Genomic DNA, 21,929 nt, shown 5'->3' with positions numbered 1-21,929 from the left:
GTGACCTTAATTCTGTAATCGAGAGGGATGTGTTCTAATTTTATTGATGCATCGGTGAGGCTTGATCGTGAAATATTAGTGATGCAGCTCGTCTAATGAAAAAAGGTAAAACCTGCTTTTCTATGAATACTTAAAATGTCTTAAAACATACCCCAGGTCTCAAGGGTCTTGGTTAGAGTTCTGGTAAGTTACATCGTACTTCTGCAACTCTGCCTTAAGCGTGGAGTGGAGCACCATGGGGTTTTAGTGGGTAGTCCCTACTCCCTACGCAAAGGGAGTCCCCGGCTGATATCCCCAATCCGCCCAGGATGCGTAAAGCATTTCCCCATGGGTCTAAAAGAAATCGGTACCGTTTTTGTTTGAGATAAGCATTCTTTAAAGTTTGGAAACTACTTTTTAGGCCTGTGATGGTATCGCGAAAAACTAGCGTACATACTTATCTGTACTCTAATTTAAAAATCTAGAAATACACCTGTCACTGTAAATACAGAACTAGGGAAATCGTATTTAAAGTTTTGAAATGTTTCGGGAGTTGAATTCTTTGGGGAACATTGATTCATACTTATTGCGTCAATGGAGAAGAAACTGCACTTGATGTTGTGAATTCCTCACTATTACTGTAAATATAACAGTCTTGTAAATCGTGATGTTTTACGTTAGCGTGATCGCTATATATCGATAATAAGGACATATTCGTGAAGTTTAGGACATTAATAGTAAAATTAGCGAAGGCTTTGGCAAAGTTTCTCATATCTTGTTTGTTGCTACATTAGCTCCTTCTTGAATAAAATTTCGATTTCATCGTTGACTTTCCGTTCCTTACCTATCCAATGCTCAGATTCTTTAAAATTAAATTCCTAGGCACACAAGATGAGTATTGCATTTTTATTTAGACTTTTCATATTTAAATCTCGTCTAGGAAGTTTGCCAAGTGTTGACTTGAGCGTCAGTCGTCCGATAAGCCAATAAACTTCTGAATTGGCATCGTTTAAGGAGCTGTTGATAGGGTCATTATCAAGTTTTAATTCTGTTATAAATAATGGATCTTGAAATGGTGCTGTTTGTTTGGCCTTTAAGAAAATATATTACTTAAGTTTAACTGTTGGGGTTTGGCACAATACTTTTTTATGTTGATAAGAACTTAGCAGTTTAATAAAAAAAAAGCAATGTTTTTAAATAATTTCTATCATTCGGAATTTGGAAAATTTAGAAACAATATTGCGTACTCTTAAAAACCTTGCCATAAGGGCTATTGCAGACGTAAGGCGAAAATTATATAGCCAACATTATACCCAAGACTCTATAGGGGTAGTATCATTTTAACTGTTTCAGTAACATTGCGACTAAAAGCCTCTAATGGCCCGCAAAACACCAGACCCTACATTTAGTTTATTAGGTTTTAACAAGTCTAGGTCGCAACGGGATTAGTATAATAAGGCGGTTCAGGCAATTCTCCGGCTGTAAGGACCGTGAAAGGTTCCAAACGGTGTCGTCAGGCTGTATTGCTTTCAAAGGTCAACCTGTTCTTTTGGGCGTAACTTTTTATTTGTATTGTTATCGCCCGTGCCCACCGACCTTAATGTTCGGATTAAACTCAGGTATTGTGGGCTTTCGTCGATTCGTCGATTTGAACAACGGTTTAAATTACTTTCATATTTTTTATCTTCGAAATTTTGCTATTTTGCCCCTTTTTTGATTCCTTTTAGTCTTCCTTTTAAAATATCTGCAGTCTCTTAAGAGGAGTCCACACCGCCCTTTTTTCCATACAAACGTTGTCCCCTGTTTCCTCCCAGGATAATGCTAGTAGCGTTATAATTTTTTTCCTGAATATCTACGGCCACTAATACAATGTCCTTATGTTTTTTTTTTCATAATTTTATTATTAAATAAGATACGAACGTTCAAAAACCCAAAAAAGGGCCAGATTTTCTGCTGTATTCAAACATCCAGAAAACAGATTTGGCTAGATTATACAAAAAAAAACAGGAACACAGCTCAAGCCTTTCTTTAATCTTTAATGAAAAAAGTACTTAAATCAGTTAAGTTTTGAAATAATCAAAGGTTTTGGAGAAGGAATCAGGGGACAACGAATCGTTGATTTTCTGCAGTTGTCTCTATCGGCGGTATAGGCTTGAGGTAAGGGAGACAGCTATAGATATTAGACGTACTTTTTTTTCATTTCTCTAGCCCCTGGTGTATCCTCTTAATCATAAACATTATCACACGGTGTAAGTTGTAACACGTTTGAACGTTTTGAATAAGTAGGTTTACAATGCTTTATCGTTTTCTATCATGACTCAAGACATTATTTCTAATGGAACAAGATGACAGCACTATCCATAATGTTGATATTATTATAAGGAAAGGGTTGTTGGTTTTACCGAGCAATAAAATATATTATACTCTGCAATAAATTCTAAAGAATTCTAAATATGGCAGCAGACTTATACATATAGGCCTAGCAGGTCATCAATAAACTCAAGGATATATATAGTGTCTGCGTCGAGCTAGAACTTTCTAATTAATATAGACAATACACCTGCTCGATCTAGTATCTGTTATAAGTCTAGAATCTAGATATCAACAGGTCAGAGGTCTAAATATAGTTTTAGAATTAAATCGAGGTTCACTTTTTTTATAGGTATGACTCATTCCTTGGTGAAAAGAGTCCAGTGAAAGTTTATTGTTGTCGTCAATGACGGAATATTTTGAACTGAGTCATGGCCCCTTGGGCTTCAAATGTATCTACTGCCTACCCATTAACTATAATTGTAATGGTGGCTGTAATAATAAAATAATAATCACTTTACTACTAGGCTATAACAGAAAGGTGTAAAAATGCAAGACCGGTCGGTCCGCCCGGTCTGAACGTTTTCATCTGAAGTTATATTTTATTCAGCAGCACAACGCTGCTTTGCAACGATTGGTGAATGATTTAACGTTAGCCAATCAAAAGCGCTTATGAAAATATAAGCAAAAGTCAAAAAACCTCTTTTGACTGTTTGATTGACTAACGCTAATAAGGAGTTGAAGTTACTTCGATTGTTGGTTTTGTTTTCTCCCTTGCAGACAATAGGATATAATACTGCAATGTTTTCACGCTAGAAGCAGCACCAGCACATACAGTAAACAAAAACGTGTGCAACATGTCGTATTTTACTGTATGTGCAATCAGGGGTTCCCAAACTTATTTTGTCTTCTGCCCACTTTGAGAGCAAATTATGTTTTAGCCCCCCCCCCCCCCCCCCTTTGTTTCAATGTAAAATGCATTCCGATGAAATACATCACCCCCAAGCCTCTACACAACACCCCCATTTTTTTTCTGGGTCCCACACCGCCTGTCTCTAGCCCTTCAGTGCCCACAGGGGGGCGTTATCGCCCACTTTGGGAAATACTGTGCTAGTTGGACCCTCTGCTCCGACCGTAGCATAATATTCCTCATTTTGACTGTCGGGTTTGTTTCCTCTCTCGCGCCTATGGGGCGGCGAAGTGCAGACACAATTAGCCAAAGGAAACTGAACATTGAAGACAATTAAATTGATGTCATTGACTCAGACGGAGTCAGAGTTCAGACGATCCTATGTTACCAACGTTATCGTATACTATGATAACAATTGATATATTACTACTGACCCTGATGCTTTACTATTATTATAGTTTATTAGATTTTTAGTTTTTAAATGACGTTAATTTCTTCATCTTTTCTTTTTTTCTTCAACTGCTTCAAAATAACATCTCATTATAAAGGCGTACTTAACAAGATTAGTGTCTACCTGTGAATATATTGTCAACGAAATTTAGCATGCTTGTACTTTAGGGTCTGGACTCTGGACCAACACCATCTGTTTTAATTTTTATTCCAAATTAAGAATTCCAAAAAAAAGTAAATAAATATACAGTTTTCGTAGGACACTGAATTTAATATTGACACGGGCAGAGCACGTGGCAAAATATATTTTTCCAACATCTTTAATTTAATTTGCCAATGAAATAATTTTTATGCGAGCTATTTTTATTGTTCTTACTATATAATGTATGCAGATTGCGAAGAGGATCGTTAAATCGAGGACTCGCCGAGGGTCACAAGTGTTTTTCATCTGCGTCTTTAGATGTTGTAAAATTTAGATCTAAAGACGCTGACGTTTTTCTTGATAAAAAAATAAGAAGGTGACTTTGAAATGCGAGAAGTACTTAATAAGAAAGACAAAATAGTGTTGGGATGTCAATTGGTTGAAGGTACCTAGTTCTAATATACAGGACGAGACATGTGACGTAGTAAGAGAAACGCTTGCCAAAAATAATGCACGCGCATATAATTACAATGTAGCTCTATCTAGCTAAGTACACCTTATGAACATTTGTAATATTATGTAGTTGTTAACATTATTGCTATGCCAATGCCAAGTGTTTGCATGGAGATTTGAGAACGTTTCTTCAATTCGACGGTTTGGGACTGATAAGAGTCCGAATGAGTGTCACTTCAGAATCACTAGGCCCTATCCTTAGTCATTTATACGTGGGAGAGCCATGCTTCGGCACGAATGGGCCGGCTCGACCGGAGAAATACCACGTTCTCATAGAAAGCCGGCGTGAAACAGCGCTTGCGCTGTGTTTCGCCGAGTGAGTGAGTTTACCGGAGGCCCAATCCCTTACCCTATTCACTTCCCTACCCTCCCCTATTCCCTTCCCTTCCCTAAACTCCCCTATTACCCTATTCCATCTTAAAAGGCCGGCAACGCACCTGCAGCTCTTCTGATGCTGCTAGTGTCCAGGGGCGACGGAAGTTGCTTTCCATCAGGTAACCCGTTTGCTCGTTTGCCCCCATATTTTATATAAAAAAAATGGATCTCTAAATTCTAGAATAAACTACGCTTACTTCAAAGAAATTGATTGAAATTAATGGTAACTCTGAATTTAGTTCTTTTTCAAAAAGGCCGTTATTGGGGTTATGGGGTAGTTAGTAATTATTGGAAGGTCTGGTCCGTTCTGGTACGGGTTTGAATGAAGATGTTCTAAATGTAGGAGTTCAGACAAGCCGATAGAAGTGGAGATATGGGAACCCCACGCCAATGGTACCTAGTCCTAAATTAAGACTTTGTGCGTCATACCCATACCCTCACAATGTGACGAAAGCCTGAATGTCAGGTTAACCTATGAACTATCGCTCGAATCCATCGAAGCGTACACAAAAGACGATGGTAATTGAAACCTCACGATTTTGTTATTTACTATCTGAAGGTTGCGATCGTCTGAAATGCCTTAAAAGTGCGCAAATCTCTCAAATAGGAATCTGTTATGACGTAGAAATAGTTGTTTTTGTTTCTTTCAGTAGTAGGTACTTTTTTTTGTCTTCGCCACTGCGAACTAACGGTTCTAAAGGATATAGGCACAAGGGCTGAGTGCAGTTTTTGAGTTTTTTCCAAAAAGCCGTAAAGGAGTTAGCTCTATACGAGAACCTAGCAGTGAACAGTTGCAAGTTCTCTCTTTTTGATGCCTAACAACTGTAGATTCATTGGCTAGCTCTCTTTAAAGATAGTAAGGGTTTTCCTTCAAAGCTAATCTTGATAATTCACTTCACGAAATATTTGCATGAGTCATGCAGAGTCTGAAAGCAAAATCCATATCCGATTTGCAGAGCAACTTCAATAGAAGTTCGCCTACAAAACAGTCAATAGATTCGTGCACGTACGAACTTTATGGCTCTCCAATACGAAGTTCAATTGCTACTAGAAGTCCCAGTGGTCGAAGTTTCAGTAGAGAAATTCATTACGTCAATGCTTAGTGATACATGATTATTTTCGGAGAATGAGGAACTATGATGATGATGAAACATTTTAAAACTCAGGATATCGTGGCACCATGTGTTAGAGAAGATTTTCAGTCGAGAAAACGTTTCGTTGCTTAGATCAATAATTACACTTTCAACTTAAAATGGCTTCAAGCAATACCAGAAGAAGGCCGAAGTTTACGGCTTCGCTTTTTGTGTCCACGTGTTTATGATGGAACCTGTCCCGTTGAAATCATAAAAGGTTTACCATCCAGCTCATAAAATTCAATGATTCCAGCAAATCGCATATTAATAGAGTCAGTCAGTTGAGTTGAAATGACTTTGTAATTCAATATGACCCTGACTTCTCGTTTTAATCGGTGGATCGGACATAATCTCATAATTACTGTCACTGACGTTCCTCAGCTATTTGGTGACGTAACGCGCCTTGTCCCACTTGGAGATTCGCGAATTAGTGCTAGGCTTCAAATTGAACTACGAATGGACTAACATTTGCCACTTTTATCTTTGATCCCCTATTCAGCATAAAAAAAAATCCTTATAACGTGTGGGAAATTTCAAGTTGCTTGCTCTTAGAAGTCCTTGAGTTTAGTCTGTAAGTCAATTAGCTTTTTTGTATTAGAAACAATAAGTTACTGGAATATTTAATTCAGAGTTGTTTTACGTCGGAGTTTCTGTGAGAGTGATCCTTATGTCGCTGACACAAAGGTCCTGGTAAAAGATAATCGCTATGATCGCTGCTCTAGCCTAAGACCTCCTAACACCATTCATAGCGACAATAGCCAGATGTAAAAGCAATTCGCATCGACCCCAATTCGAAGAATGTCCCGCTTTTATCCATGTAGATAAAAAGTCGCTACTAAGTTTGAAATGCTTCGGGACATATAATATGTGATTTATTGCAAAAAAACCCAAAATCATCAGTTTTATTTGGGCAATATGATGTCGCCATAACTTCCCATAAAATCGAAATCGCCGTTATAATATTTATGGCTCATTGCCATAAATATGGCAGCTCCAACTTAAATGCTGTGGTATTTTTATATCCCCTGAATCCTGATGTTTTGATAGCTGATTTAGCTTTAGCCTTGGGATTATTACAGATAAAAGAGGAATTATTCAAAGTGCCCTTCGGGTCACGAGTATAGATGCTGGCGGGAAAGATTCCGAATTATTCCCGTCGAATACTTCGGAAGTATTCCGAAATATTCCGAAACTTTGGGAATATTTCAACTGTCAAAAATAACGAGGAAAATTGCGCTTGGAAGTTGTAAACTATTTATCTTTAGTTGTGTATCTAAGAATATGTGATGCCGGTTATTAACATTATTAGCCAAGCGGCGAGAAACGGCTTTTTTGGCTTATTATCATTACTAGCGATAAATAGCGGCTGGTAACGGCTTGTTACTTTTCTTTGATAATACCTAATCATATAAGTTCGTTTATTTTTTATGGTTTTTATTCTGATTTACTTACAATAGGATATATTAGTATGGATATAAGTAAGTAATAAGTAGGTAAGTATAGATTAATCAATCCCATTGGCCATTACTAATTTATGATAAAACTAGATGACGCCCGCAACTCCGTTGCGCCAAAATTCGTTTATCGCGTCGGAACCGTATATTTTTCCGGGATAAAAACTATCCTATGTTCTTTCTCGGAACTCAAAGTATTTCCATGTCAATTTTCGGCCAAATCGGTTCAGCGGTTCGAGCGTGAAGAGGTAACAGACAGACAGGCAAACAGACGCACTTTCGCATTTATAATATTAAACCTAGAAGTAGGTATAGATAAACAATTTATATTTTACTTAAGTACGTAATGTGCCACTGAACAAATAATTCACTCAACCACCACAAACAAACGTATATTTCCATTGAATTATTCCGGCGAAATATGTGGCAGTCGGCGCGTGCGAAGCGGTGATAGCGGCCGGCGGGCGACGCTCTATGCGCGGCGGCGATCGATGATTGATGCAAAATACGATTTTTCAGCATAAATAATAAAAAATCATATTTTTTTATTAAATTCATTTTGAATAATTCAAATTTAAAGAAACTTTCCCAGAAGTATTCCGGAATTATTCGGAATTTTTCAGAAGTTTTGCAACTATAGTCACGAGTCACGACAAATCTATAATCCTAGAAACACGTTGAACCACAGACCTATACAGGCTGTAACAAAACTAAGTGATAATACTTTAGGGTGTGTACGTGTTCCTTGTAGAGAGTTCACTGTGAAAGTAGCAGCGCTTAAAGACCAACATTTTGTCACATTTGTATGGGGAAACTCGTGACGCTCGAGCCCTTGCCTTAGTTTTGTTACACGCTGTATAATACAGATCGCTTATTTTTGTTACACCCTGTATAATACAGCACCCGTAGCATGGCTACAGTAGAAATAAACTAACTAAACAGTGGACCTTTACCGCGGCTAGCCGCGAATCGCGATCGACAAAAATTCAATGAAATTGCTACTTTATGACATAGACTGTAGTCTACACTCTACGTCCGCGTCATAAAGTAGGATTTTATTTGAATTTTTAGGACTATAGTTTATGTCATAAAGTGGAATTATATTTGATTTTTTGTCGATCGTGGCTAGCCGCGGTAAAGATCGGAACGGCACCTTCAGTTTATCTTCGCTGTTTGTCTATACTTTCGTATTTCTACTGTAGCCATGCAACGGTGCTGAATGCTGATGGTCCCTTTATTTCCAGCAGAATTCTTGATCTAAGAATATTTTATTACTACGATCCTCTTGCTGTTCTCGCCGTAGAAAATGTACTAAACTCGTCATTTCCCAGTTAGGTTAGCCAGCGATTTGCAAGTTGCAAGTCAACCCTCTGTACAGAAAAGGTTTCTTCGTATTAAAAGCCTTTGATGTGACAACAAAGCGTGGATATTGGATAGGTAAAGTGATATCCGGTAGGACACAGGGGATCGGATGCAGGCCAAATTACCGCTTAAACGTCTCACAACTTGGCACGCGACATTAAACCGTAACAGAAGAAGCGTAGAGCACATTATCAAATGTGCTCTACACCGCAAATGAAATTTGGCCAATCCCCAAAAAATATAAGTAGGCGCCACACGCTCTACTCACATGCAAATGCTAAATCGATGTTACCGACGATATTAAAATGAATATTTAATGTACAGAAAATATATTCAATACGCTCGAATAATGTCGCTGCCAATCATACCCGTGGTGGGCGTATTTAGCGTTTATGAAAATGATTGTATTATAAAAGGTTGTGAAAATATTCATTTTCATCAATTTTCATGTCAAACGGTCGTTTAAATTATTTTCGAATCGAAAAATTGCTACTGATAACATTTTAATAATATAGCTAGTTATGACAGCAATAAAACTAATAATGATTAAGTAATTTTTAACACAACGACTATGTTTATTCTCTTTTTTTATTTTTTTTTTATTTATTTATTTTTATCAACATTGCACATAAGTTTAATACAGTGAAATTTTAGTCGAAAACTGAATCTATGTTCTATATAAACTTAAAATAAATTTTATAGATATTTGCATTTTCATATTACATTATCTTCCCTTTCTTCACGTATTTCAGTCCTCATCTTTCGCTTTTTGTGTTCTGTGCCGCGTTCAATTGAAGGCAAACGTGCAACGTGATATACGTATTTACGTTCATGCACGTAAATGATATGCGTACGATAACAATGGGAACGTGATGTTTACGTAATATACGCTTTGGCAAATGACCAACGTTATGTTTTAATACTTTTAATACATTACATATTATACAGTTTTAATAATATAATAATAATAATATCTATGGACGCTTCGCACCACGTCAGTCTGGCCCTGTGGTAAGTACCTGAAGGACTTGTGTTACAGGTACCAGACAACGGAAATATATTTAATACTTTACATATATTTAAGATTTTTATTATATGATACACATATTTAATACACATCCATGACCCAGGAACTTTGAAAACTTTTTGTTCCGTCGGCGGGACGCGAACCCGCGACCCCCGGCTTGAGCTACCAACGCGCTCACCACTGAGCCACAGAGGTCGTCAACAGTTGCTATTGTTTTATTTCCAGTTTCTCACATTGACAAAAACTGTATTATACTCAGACGAAAAATTAATGATATGATTCAAAATATTGAAACTTCCACGAATGCTTACGTTTATTTTAGTTTAACCGCAAGTCAAAGTTACCCAAAATGACTGTAGCAAATCTTATATATAAAAATGGATTTTCAAATGTGTTAGTCGCGCTAAAACTCGAAAACGGCTGAACGGATTGGGCTGATTTTAGTCTTAAAATATTCGTAGAAGTCCAGGGAAGGTTTTAAAGTGACACGAAGTTCACTGGGACAGCTAGTGCTTTTTAATTTATTTTCGATAATGTTTTTCTGTCTATACCTACTACATTACATTAAAGCTGGAAATTCTTAAAATACCTCCCCTTGTAAAGTAAACACTTTTAGGAACGGGGCCACTCCAGAAAAGGTTTACCCAAGTGATAAAGCCGAAGCTCTCTCGAGGTTCGATTTGAATGATTTGTGAGGTATGGGCCTTGAATTGTTTGGTACAAATATTGGAAATTGATCTACATGACCTTTCTGGAAAAAAGCTTTATAAATCTGGATTTCTATGGTTCTTTAGTTGCCAACCGAACCCTTAGGAGATCTAATTTCGTGAGTCATGAGGGCTTACAAGTTACAGCCCCAGACGAAGTTTCGGGGACGTAATTAATGAAATTCTTAAAGGTCAGTCCCAAAACCAGTGAGCGCGTAATAGGGTTACGAAAGGAAAAGCGAAAGAGGATGTCTGGATGCGAACTAAATTCCAGACGTCATGAGAGACCAACAGGCAACAGTGAAAGTTTCATTTGAAGAAAAAAGTGATTGCCGATTTAAGAACTTTAGTCTAAACCACAGACATAGATCAAGATAGATGTCCGCATGTTGCTCCATTTGTATGAAAACGAGTGTGCCACTTTTTCATTGCTACTTCGTCGTACCGATGATAAGAAAAGTGCCAATTATCTAGGCCAACGTTTCTATTTGAATTTATACAGCTCAATACGGCACTTTTAGGCATTTACGCATTTTTAAAATTCCGATTGACGTCCGATTCCGATAGCAGACTAAAGAACTGATTCGAAAGACGAGCATTGCTCATCGTTTGAGAGCGCGAAATATCTATCATGATCTATGTCTGTGGTCCAAACCCCTTTGGAAACTTTGACCTTATTGGCTAGTATACTTTCATAAAAAGTTGATATTCAAAATAAAGTTTTATGACTTGTAAACGAAAATCTATATCTTGTGCTCAGAAGAATTTTTTTCTGGACTAGTCACGATAAAAAACCTATAAAATTGATTGTACTTAGAAGCAACATAAGAAAAGTTGTAGACTAGTTCAGATATGTATTATTGGTCCTCGTATCTGTTACAAAAACATCTGTCGGAAGTGTAATTGGTGTATAATGGGTGATGAACCCGAGTAAGGTCGTCGCGGCCCCACGATAACTGACTCACGACTTTAATGATCTATTGATACGAGTGTGTGGACCCTTGGGGGGATAGAGCAGCTCCTATGAGAATAACATCGAGGTTCGTAGGAACCAAAATGTTGAATGTCCAAAAGAGTTCTAGTAACCACTAGTAGTAATGGTTCCTACTTCCTGGAACTCCTTTTGGAAATTCAACATTTTACAGCTTGATTGTTAGAAAGAGGCGTCAGGAAAACATTGGAAAAACTTAAAACATCAATACTCTTAATGACGTGTTATCTGCTATTAAAATTTAATTAGCGAGATGGAGTACGTTTTCAGATGAATAAACACGGAAGTTCGATAGCCGATGAGTAATTTTACGAGTATCAAACCATGTGTCATAATTTATTGGCGTTTTTCATTGCTTTTCTGCAATTTTAATCGGAATCTGTGATAGCATTTTAAATTGAGTGTATGATTCATCTTCAAATTGCTGCTTTGTGCTTTACCGAGGTGTTGTAGTATTACCAGTTGACACCAATTTCAGAAGTAGCTTTATGTGAATAGCCTAAAGTTTCAGGAGTTCTTCTTGTCGAAGTTACATTTTCAATGGTGGATGGTAAAATATCAAACAGAGCGCGGATGGCATTTGTTCTCACAGCCTCGGCTAAACAATATCACGCGAGTATATCGGCGACCTCCAACAGGTAGTGAACTCTGCGTCACATACCAGTTGAGGTCCAGCATTAACGTGTATCGTGTTAGTCATGATGCAAAAACCTGGTATAGCCTATAGGGCATAATAATGGCCTTATAGCCCTGCAGCTTCGGCGTGATGAGCTTTGTTGGTGTGATTGTTTCATGTTTGAATGATTTATTGATGGCCTTATAGCCCTGCAGCTTCGGCGTGATGAGCTTTGTTGGTGTGATTGTTTCATGTTTGAATGATTTATTGATGGCCTTATAGCACTGCAGCTTCGGCGTGATGAGCTTTGTTGGTGTGATTGTTTCATGTTTGAATGATTTATTGATGGCCTTATAGCACTGCAGCTTCGGCGTGATGAGCTTTGTTGGTGTGATTGTTTCATGTTTGAATAATTTATTGATACCGATTATTACAGGCAGTCCATATAAAGATTTTTTGAAACTCTAATTAGGGTTTGACACAAAACTACGTTATTTTAGAAGCAATGAAAGCATGAAGCTTTCTGTAATGCACACGATTTGCGACTTTGTTCCAAACTCACCTTAAATATTCAGGACCTTGAACTTTAGAGGTGCAGGTCTTCTTACCCAAATAAGCGAAATCGTAGGCGCACGCCCACCGCATCTAACGGCATCACATCAGTACTGTCAAAGTACTGGTTAAAAGTCAACCTTAGGCACATTTGACGAAGCAGCCTGGTAATTTCCTAATTGTTTTTAGGAGCTGGTTGCTAGAAATGTAAGTAAAGCGTCATGTTTTTCCCGTCTGTGGCACTCATTTTAATATTTTAGTAAAACTTCTACTTTCGGTGGGAAATTGCTTTTAGTTTAATCTATTTAGGTTTAGACAAAAGTTGGAAGTTGTTGATTCGACCCCTCTTGGGTGGCTGCAAATGTATCAAAGTCACATTAGGTAAACGCCAACTTTGGTGTAGCAACTAGCAAAGTTTTATTAGTTACTTCCAAAGCTTAACTTTTTATGCAATATTAATCCATGAGCAGGCATTTTGCTGTCTTACGAGTATGTACCAGGGTCCAAGGCAAGTTCACTAAATGTCAAAGCTATTTTTGGAGGATTCTATAAGAAATTCAATACGAAATCCCGTATATTTTTATACTTCAAAATAAATAAGCCATTACTGTACTGCTGTACTTCTTAAAGATCTGGTCCCATCTATATCCAGTTATCCTCCTTTAGAATTATCAACTTAATGCAATCAGATACTCTGAAATTGGATTCCTGAACCCCTTCTTATCATTCTCATCTATTGTTTTAATTGACTTTCTAGCAGATTATCTAAAGGCGAAACTTCTCATGATGTAGAATGTAGATATAGCTCGGTACCTACTACCACCACGACATGTTCTTGTATGCGTAATTCATTTTTTTTTTATGAAATAAGGGGGCAAACGAGCAAACGGGTCACCTGATGGAAAGCAACTTCCGTCGCCCATGGACACTCGCAGCATCAGAAGAGCTGCAAGTGTGTTGCCGGCCTTTTAAGAGGGAATAGGGTAATAGAGGAGGGTAGGGAAGGGAAGGGAATAGTTGAGGGTAGGGAAGGGAATAGGGTAGGGGTTAGGGGATTGGGCCTCCGGTAAACTCACTCACTCGGCGAAACACAGCGCAAGCGCTGTTTCACGCCGGTTTTCTGTGAGAACGTGGTATTTATCCGGTCGAGCCGGCCCATTCGTGCCGAAGCATGGCTCTCCCACGTATAAATTTCTCCCACGTATAATTTTGTTATACTCAATACTCCGTCGTATGAATCTCATAACTCGAGGGGCTCGGAGGGGATTACCGAAGACAGTACTGCATGTACGGTAACGACTGTTCTGTTCAGATAATTTTCCTCTGAGTTGTACTAGAGTGAACCTTATGTTGACGACATAATGGCTCTCTCAGAGGTAGAATAATATTGAACAAGAATTGTGTGTAGCGTATTATGTAAATGTCAACTGTAAACTATGATATGAATACTCGTTATGAAATGCTTCGGGAACAGATTGTTATTTACGAGTTCATGAAATGAATGATAAACCCCGAATCTAGTATTTTATGCACAATATAACTGTTTAGATACTATTTCGATATATAAATCTATACTAATGTTATAAATGCGAAAGTGTGTCTATCTATAATCTATCTGTCTGTCTGTCTATCTTTTACCTCTTCACGCCCAAACGATTTAGCTGAAATTTCGTATGAAGATACTTTGAGTGTTTCGGATTTACATATAATATTAGTAGTTATAGTACATATTATATGCTTATGATAATATAATAGACAAAGCTGTATGATGCTTCTTATGAGCAACTTGATCTTTTTTTTTTAATTCTTTATTTATCAATCAAAATTACAAAAACAATGTTATTCGACGCAATATAAGCTTAAACAAGAAATTACGAAAGAGATTTACTCGGTAGAGTTTCAGAGTTCTTTGTCTTGAAAGTAAGTACTTAAAACGAACTTTATGTGGCTTCTCAAAAATGTTACACCTTAAATTGAATTGGGCTTGTTAAATTAATGTGTAGCAATACTCGCAGTTATTGGCATTCGGAAATACATGCAGATGCGGGAATCAAATCCGTATAACAATCGGAAGAAATTTGGCAGCGGTTCGGGTGTTCTGTACGTAATGGAAACTGGAAAACAAGCCACCACCTGATACTGTAATTGGATTGGATAATTTATGTGTCGATATTAATGGTTCTACGATTTAAGGTGGGATTGGCGGTTGAGTCTTTTGTATAATAGATAGTGGTCATTTGTCAGGGTGTACCGATATAGGTGTGAAATGTATTGCTATTTGCTTTCTTGATTTTTTACTTTTGTAAATACATATATTATTTATCTTTGGTTGGTTTTAAGTTATATAATGGTTTTTAGCTCACTATATAAATCATACTAAGTGGTAAAATAAAATTTTACCACTTAGTATGATTTAGAGACGAAGTTATGTGTGTGAATTAAGATTTTGACCGTTTTCCCTAAAATAATTTGGCTGCTTTTTCACACCTCAGTCCAGAATACTGGTCGAATAATGTAGAAAGCTTTTTCTTCGACAATAGCGTACAACTGTCTTCAATGAAATCCGTACTTCCTATCAGTCATTACCTGCTTTAAAATACAATAGCTAATTTCACGTATCGGATGACCTACAATTAGACAAATTACCCACGGTAACCTAGCCTAGGATTACAGTACATTGTGATTTTCTATCAGTTCCGTTATGAATCCGATGTAAATGCAAACAAAAAATTAAAGTACACTTGTATAGCTCAAACTGAGTGTTAAGTACTCGTAGATATTTTTGGTTATTCTGATCTTGGTCCTTCGAGCCATATTAGTTTCCTTATAAACTCTAGGGTCTAAATAAATCAAAATTATAATATCTGACATTGAGAAACCTTCGTTGGTGCCATATAAGGAACTGCGTACTTAATTTGCATGCTAATAATTAATGCAGGACGTGAGGCAAAAATAAGACGCAGAGGAATACACGAAGAGCATACGGAAGAATTTATTATAGACTAGATGTCCTGCGCGGCTTCGCCCGCGTAAATTAGGAATTTTACAGCAACCGTATATTTTCCCATAAAAAATATTTCCCCCGTTTTTCCCACATTTTCCTGAGTTTCTTCGGTCGTATTAGTCTTAGCGTGATAATATAATATAGCCTATAGTCTTACTCGATAAATGATCTATCTAACACTGAGATAAGTTTTTAAATCGGACCTGTAGTTCCTGATATTAGGTAGCTGTGGTTTTTTTTTCATTATCGCTTGACAAACTCGAGTCTCGATCTAATAGACTATGAAATGGTATAATATGGTAGTGATGATGATGATGATGAATGTAATTTGCATAGTAGCAAGAACAGAAAGCATCTGTTCTTAAAACAACGCCGAAACTCCCAAACTTGTATTTATAAAGAATCAGGAGTTCTCTCAGCACCTTCCGAACCACGGTATACCAGGTATACCTCGGTGCAAAATTTTAATTGTTGGTAGCATATGCTTAGAATACTTCTCACAAAACCGAAGTCACCACATGTTTCCCTATAAATTTTGAGGAGTTCCATCGATTACTTATGGGTCCTTCATCAGATCACCACTTTTGTGAATATAATACCAAATTGGGATGACACTCTATATACCAAAAGAAAAAATTTGAAAATCGGTTAACAAACGGCGGAGTAATCGTTGAATATAAGAAAACGAACATAACACCTCCCCCATTTTGAAAGTCGGTTAAAATTGTAGCCTATGTGTTATTCTGATCTATAATCTATATTATTGTAAAGTTTCATTAAAATCCGTTCAGTAGTTTTGCGTGAAAGAGTAACAAACATCCATACATCCACACATCCATACATCCATACATCCAAACAAACTTTCGCCTTTATAATATTAGTAGGATACATGCTTACAAATTGAGTACTAAGGTATAGGCCACGCACAACTTTAAGAAGAGTAAGCGACGCTGGAGAAAAATGTGTACAAAAATACATTATTGTACCATAAAGCTAGCCAGTCTCCAGGGATATCCTCACATGAGTCACATGTACTGCCATAATTCTCTCGGAACATAAGTTATCGAATAATATCGTAAGTCAATTTCATACAAAAAAAATCGATACCTTGTACGAATAATATCGTAACATATTTTCTGTCATGTGACCTCCGTTATTAAAAGAAAATAAGAATTATTTATATTATTGTCTGAAAAATTTATGAAAGACCCACCGTTAGGTGGCAAATAAATTTGATTTAGACGGATTTTGAATAACGACGACATCGAGTTTCATACAGCTATTTCTCATGTTGTAAGGCCTGTCCACATCTCCGCGTCACGACGTCGTCAACGTGGAACGGTGCGGTAACGTACGGTACGGCACGGTGCGTTGACGTGACGTGTAAATTTACATCAACGTAACATAAAAAAGCACGTCTTTTTCCTTCTCTTTTTCCGTTTTTAACAATAGCAAAAGCAGTATGCAGTAAGAATCCGTATTGTGCGGTCCACATCAAGATCAGTAGTGAAGTATGTAGCAGTTTTACAAGGCATGGCGACATACAATGTTGCTATATCGTGATGGCCTCTCATAGAAAACAAACCTGTAAAACAAAATTTGTTAAGCCGATCTGTAATAATTATTATGGAAGCAGAATGCTTAAGACATTAATACCTTCATTTGTAGAAGAGCTGCCAGAAGACCTACAAAAGTTTTATCGGGACAAGTGTAAATATAAACGGCAACTTAAAAAACATCTATTGAGTAAATTTAACACACACATCTTGTCCAGATGAACTCTTTGTAGTTTTTGCGGCAAGATTTCTTGTTTTTTATAATATTATTGTATACAGTATTGAACAAAATAAATAAATAAACAAGCGATCTAAAACATATCCAAAACGATTTTTACGCGGCGTTACCTTAATTACTTACATATATGTATGTAATAAAATGAAGATTTTTCACATAAGCCCCATACATTATCAAACTCTTCATTTAATTACATTTAAATAATATTTATTTGTGAGGGCGGTAGTATTAGCTGAAAAAGTATATTTATAGCCTAGGATACAGCCTGGCCTAGATTTTAATGGGATTCTAATTAATGCCTTCAAGTGTACTCGAGGCACGTGAAGGAAGGAAAATGTCGAAGAAAATATACAAGTTCCTCTCAAACGATATTATGTGGTTGTTTTGTGGAGGAATTTCATTATGTTTCCTGTTTACATAGACGATGGAATATTTACGCATGTTCAAGCCCGGCCGCACATTATCCGAAATTTCTGATCAGAAAAATTCGGACTCCGGCCGGGCTTAACGTTGTTTATTAAATGGTACAGTTAGAGTTATCCGATTTTCAGAAAGTCATAAAAATTATGTTAAGTCATTAAAGGACTATTAGACTTATCGATATTCAATTGTTTATTAAAAGGGCTTTTTTAAATTCTGATTTAAGCTTAAATAAACAAAATCTGTCTGACACATCTCAGTATAATAAGCATTATAAACCAATTTAAAATTAATTAGCATAAACTGTTGAATTGAATGTTATGTGAACAGCCTTGGTGAGGTCGAATCTCATATCAGTTTGTTAATGAAATAATAATTTTGTTTATTTTAGAGTAGACCTTTGAATTTAGACGCATTATATTTGTGGTATTTCTTAAAAAGACTCTGTTTCAATAAATTAATATTATGATCTGAATAATCTAAATGTAAACAATATTTAGTACGTGCTATAAATGTCACAATCAATTGCGTTATAAAGAAATTCATTCGCACATTTCTATGGTTACTTTGTGTAGTTTCAGTTTAAAATACAAGAAAAAAATATATAGGCGTGTCATCATCACAATCTATATGTACATCTAATAAGTAATTACTAATTAGGATCTGACCAAGAGTTTAGCATACAAAGACTGCCAAAATCTTCACTTCCTTTTAGCTCCGCCGTAGTCGGCTAATAATGAATTGACACAGCTATGCACTTATATCTCTGTTTACTGTGGTTATACGTTGTGTAAACTTATAACTCGGACACGCGATGCTCATTCCGTAATTTGCTTCGATCCGCAAGTTTGTTTTATGAGCTTTACAACCTCACGTAATGTAATTTATTGTGAACGAGCTTTTGCCCGCGGCTTTGCTCGCGTTAACAAGTATTATTATATATAAACTTTCATACCCTATTTTAACCCCTTGGTGGTGGAATTGATCAAAATCCTTTCTTAGCGGATGCCTACGTCATATCATCTACCTGCATGCCAAATTTCTGCCCGATCGGTCCAGTGGTTTAGGCTCTGTGCGTTGATAGATCACCATGTCAGTCAGTCACCTTTGAGTTTTATATACTTATATAAAATATAGATACTCGTATAGATATTTTGCCGAAAATTGTTAACCGAAAAAAACACTTTAGTTGGTTGAGTGTAATGGATCCTTGAATTTTCGTAGGATTCGCTTTATAAATTGGTGAATTTAAGGAGCTCATCGTTTTCGTTGTTAGAATAATTTGCAAATGCTACCTATAAGGGGCCACGATGTAATTAGGTAGAGTATTTTTTTGGGAATGAAATTAAAAATCATTGTTTTTTGTTTGTAAAACGTTTATTAGATTTCCTGTCTAGCCTTTTTCACAACGATTTTTCTTCTCGGATAATTAAATTATTTCCTTTGGAAAATTTTATAAAATTACCTCTACTTGTTTAACCGCCTACGGCGAAACCAAAAAGATGGGACCGAAGCACTTTTAGCCGCTTTTTCGTGGCTCGCAACGTCGGTTAGGTGTAATAACATCGTAACGGCTTCCATGCATTTTTTTCTAACGGCAAACGTTTTTGTTCCAGTGAATTCGAGAAATGGGGCTGTCACACATATCGAGATGAAGCCCGTCGCGCGATAGCACGATGGACACGCTGCACGTCGGCCACGGGCACAGCAAGGGGTCCAGCCGCAGCCAGTCGCCGTCCGCGGTGGAGCTGCGCGACCCGGCCGTCGTCACCGACGACGTCATCCGCTCCCGCGTCCAGAGTCCGTCCAGCGCGCACCATGTCGTGAGTGTACTAGTGTCTATATTGCCTGAGGGCTGGATGACGCCTGCGACATGCGGTACAGCAAGGGGTCCTGGCTCCAGCACACCATGCCGTTGGTGTATCCCCTGCTATTTTCGTGTCTACATTGCGTGAGAGCTGGACCTGAAGAGTGATCCAAATAAAGCGCCAAAGACATAATAGACGTGACCTTTGGGTCAAACCCATGATCTCTGCCTAAAACAGTAAGGCCATTGCATGCGTTTTATATTATTTTGTACCTACAGGTTTTTCTGAGCCAAGTAACAACTCTTTAAAATATGTAGAGCAGGGGCGTAGCGTACCTTGGCGGGGCCCCGTATAAAAATTTGTTTGGGGGCCCATAGGAAGGGTAAAGATTTCTCAAAAAAGAAAAAAACATATTTTGCATAAAATTAAAAGAAATATTTATTCATCATAATAATTACTTATCTATCTGTCACATTATTTAAAAACAATTCAAATTAAATATTAACTCTCCTTGCCCTTTTTCGGCAAACTGATTAAGTAATTAAATCATTCATAGCTGATGATAACTTTAGTTTTTCTAAAGTTTCTGCCTCTATGGACAATAGTGACAGGTCTGACCGAAGTTCTTAAAATTTGAACGCACGCTTTACTCGGGAAAAAAGAAATCGTTTTTTTTTACTTTTCTCTTTTCTGAAATTTAAAAAATTTGGGAAGTAATTATTAATTTTTGCTTACGCACCTTGGGGGGCCCTCGTAGGTCGGGGCCCCGTATAATTGATACGGCTGATACGGCGGTAGCTACGCCCCTGATGTAGAGTCTAAAATGATAATATGGTTAACGCATCAACGTCATAATAAGAAGACGTGAGTGGAAGAATCGAACAAGTAACATTTCGTAACATACGGACAATAACTCATTTTTTCCCTAATTTTTTTAATAAAATATCTGGCTACACATATAATCCATATTTTTTATATTTCAAATAATTTTTCCGGCCCTAAAGCCTCCATTTAAGCAAAAAAACGGGAAATTTTTCCTTATTCTTCCACTCACGTCTTGAATTGTTTTTATTTTATTTTATTCTATGATCTATGTTAGTCTCCGAGAACTCTACCTAAATCTATTACAGTTCGGAGAGGCGAGAGCGAAACTTTGATTTTCCGAAGTTTGCGACATAAGTAAGATCAATGTTTCCGATAAGTTTGTTCAGCTCAAAGTTATATTTAGTTTATCCAGCAGCCAAAGGTGAGATGTGAGGAAAACACTTCAAATTTTTCTCTTTTCCCGAGGGAAAAGTGTTCACAATTTCAAAACATTTTTACATCAAAGTTCTGTAGTAACAAAAGAAACTTTTATTTTTGTGATAAGTACATTAATTAGTACATAAAAGAGTACAGGAACCGTATGTTCCCAAATTACCTAGGTTTTAGAAAAATGCTTTTTTTATGAAAGAACGAGCAAACGGGTCCCCTGATGGAAAGCAACTTCCGTCGCCCATGGACACTCGCAGCATCAGAAGAGCTGCAGGTGCGTTGCCGGCCTTTTAAGAGGGATTAGGGTAATAGGGGAGGGTAGGGATGGGAAGGGAAGGAAATAGGGGAGGATAGGGAAGGGAATTGGGCCTCCGGTAAACTCACTCACTCGGCGAAACACAGCGCAAGCGCTGTTTCACGCCGGTTTTCTTTGAGAACGTGTTATTTTTTCGGTCGAGCCGGCCCATTCGTGCCGAAGCATGGCTCTCCCACGTATAAAACTAAACTGCTTTCGGTATAGTACGTGATTCCAAAATAATAAATACATAATATTTTTAGTGATCTTGAACGTCATTGAACTTTGAACATTGGCCTTTTAACAAGTTTTTACAGCACTTAGTAAAGTGTCGTGCAAAATACAAACATTTTTGGAAGAAAAAGTTGTGTATTTTAACCTCTAAATTATTCGCTAGATACAACTATTCCAAAGCAAATTGCCCTAAACAATTTAAATATTTATTTTTATGCTAAATACCTTATTTCATAACATTTATACATATATATAAATTTAAAAATAAAGTAATTTTACTTGAGCTTTTTTTAAAATATTATATATTTGCGTCTTGCAAAAAAAAATTGTAATTTTTAAGTAAGTACTTAATGGCATTTGTAATGTTTATTATAAATCAGTATTTTAATTTATTTATAACAAAATTAACATTAATTTTGAAGGATTTAAAGGAGTTAGTGTTAAAAGAGTTTATTAACCTTGCAGTAAAAAAAGGCTCAAATATCATTATACAAAGTTCCAAAATCTGTCTATGTAGATTCAGTTCCAGAATCTTATTTAACCTATAACTGTGAAAAAAAATTACAATTAAATAGGACGAAGTTAGACACAGAGCTGGT

General features: G+C 36.9%; 1 protein-coding gene across 3 annotated transcripts in view; it reads left to right on the top strand.

The window, feature by feature from the left end:
• Positions 1-21,929, top strand: part of LOC121736835 (transmembrane and coiled-coil domains protein 2) — a 60,084-nt gene that overhangs the window by 14,419 nt on the left and 23,736 nt on the right. For all 3 annotated transcript variants that reach the window (XM_042128260.1, XM_042128259.1, XM_042128258.1), the window contains exon 2: positions 19,356-19,562. In XM_042128260.1, coding sequence (XP_041984194.1) covers positions 19,416-19,562 — 147 coding nt within the window. In that variant the 5' untranslated portion in view covers positions 19,356-19,415. The remainder of the gene's footprint in view (positions 1-19,355; positions 19,563-21,929) is intronic.

This window comes from Aricia agestis, chromosome 19, assembly GCF_905147365.1.
Source record: "Aricia agestis chromosome 19, ilAriAges1.1, whole genome shotgun sequence".
Lineage (NCBI taxonomy): Eukaryota > Metazoa > Arthropoda > Insecta > Lepidoptera > Lycaenidae > Aricia > Aricia agestis.
This window is presented reverse-complemented; position numbering and strand designations above follow the sequence as displayed.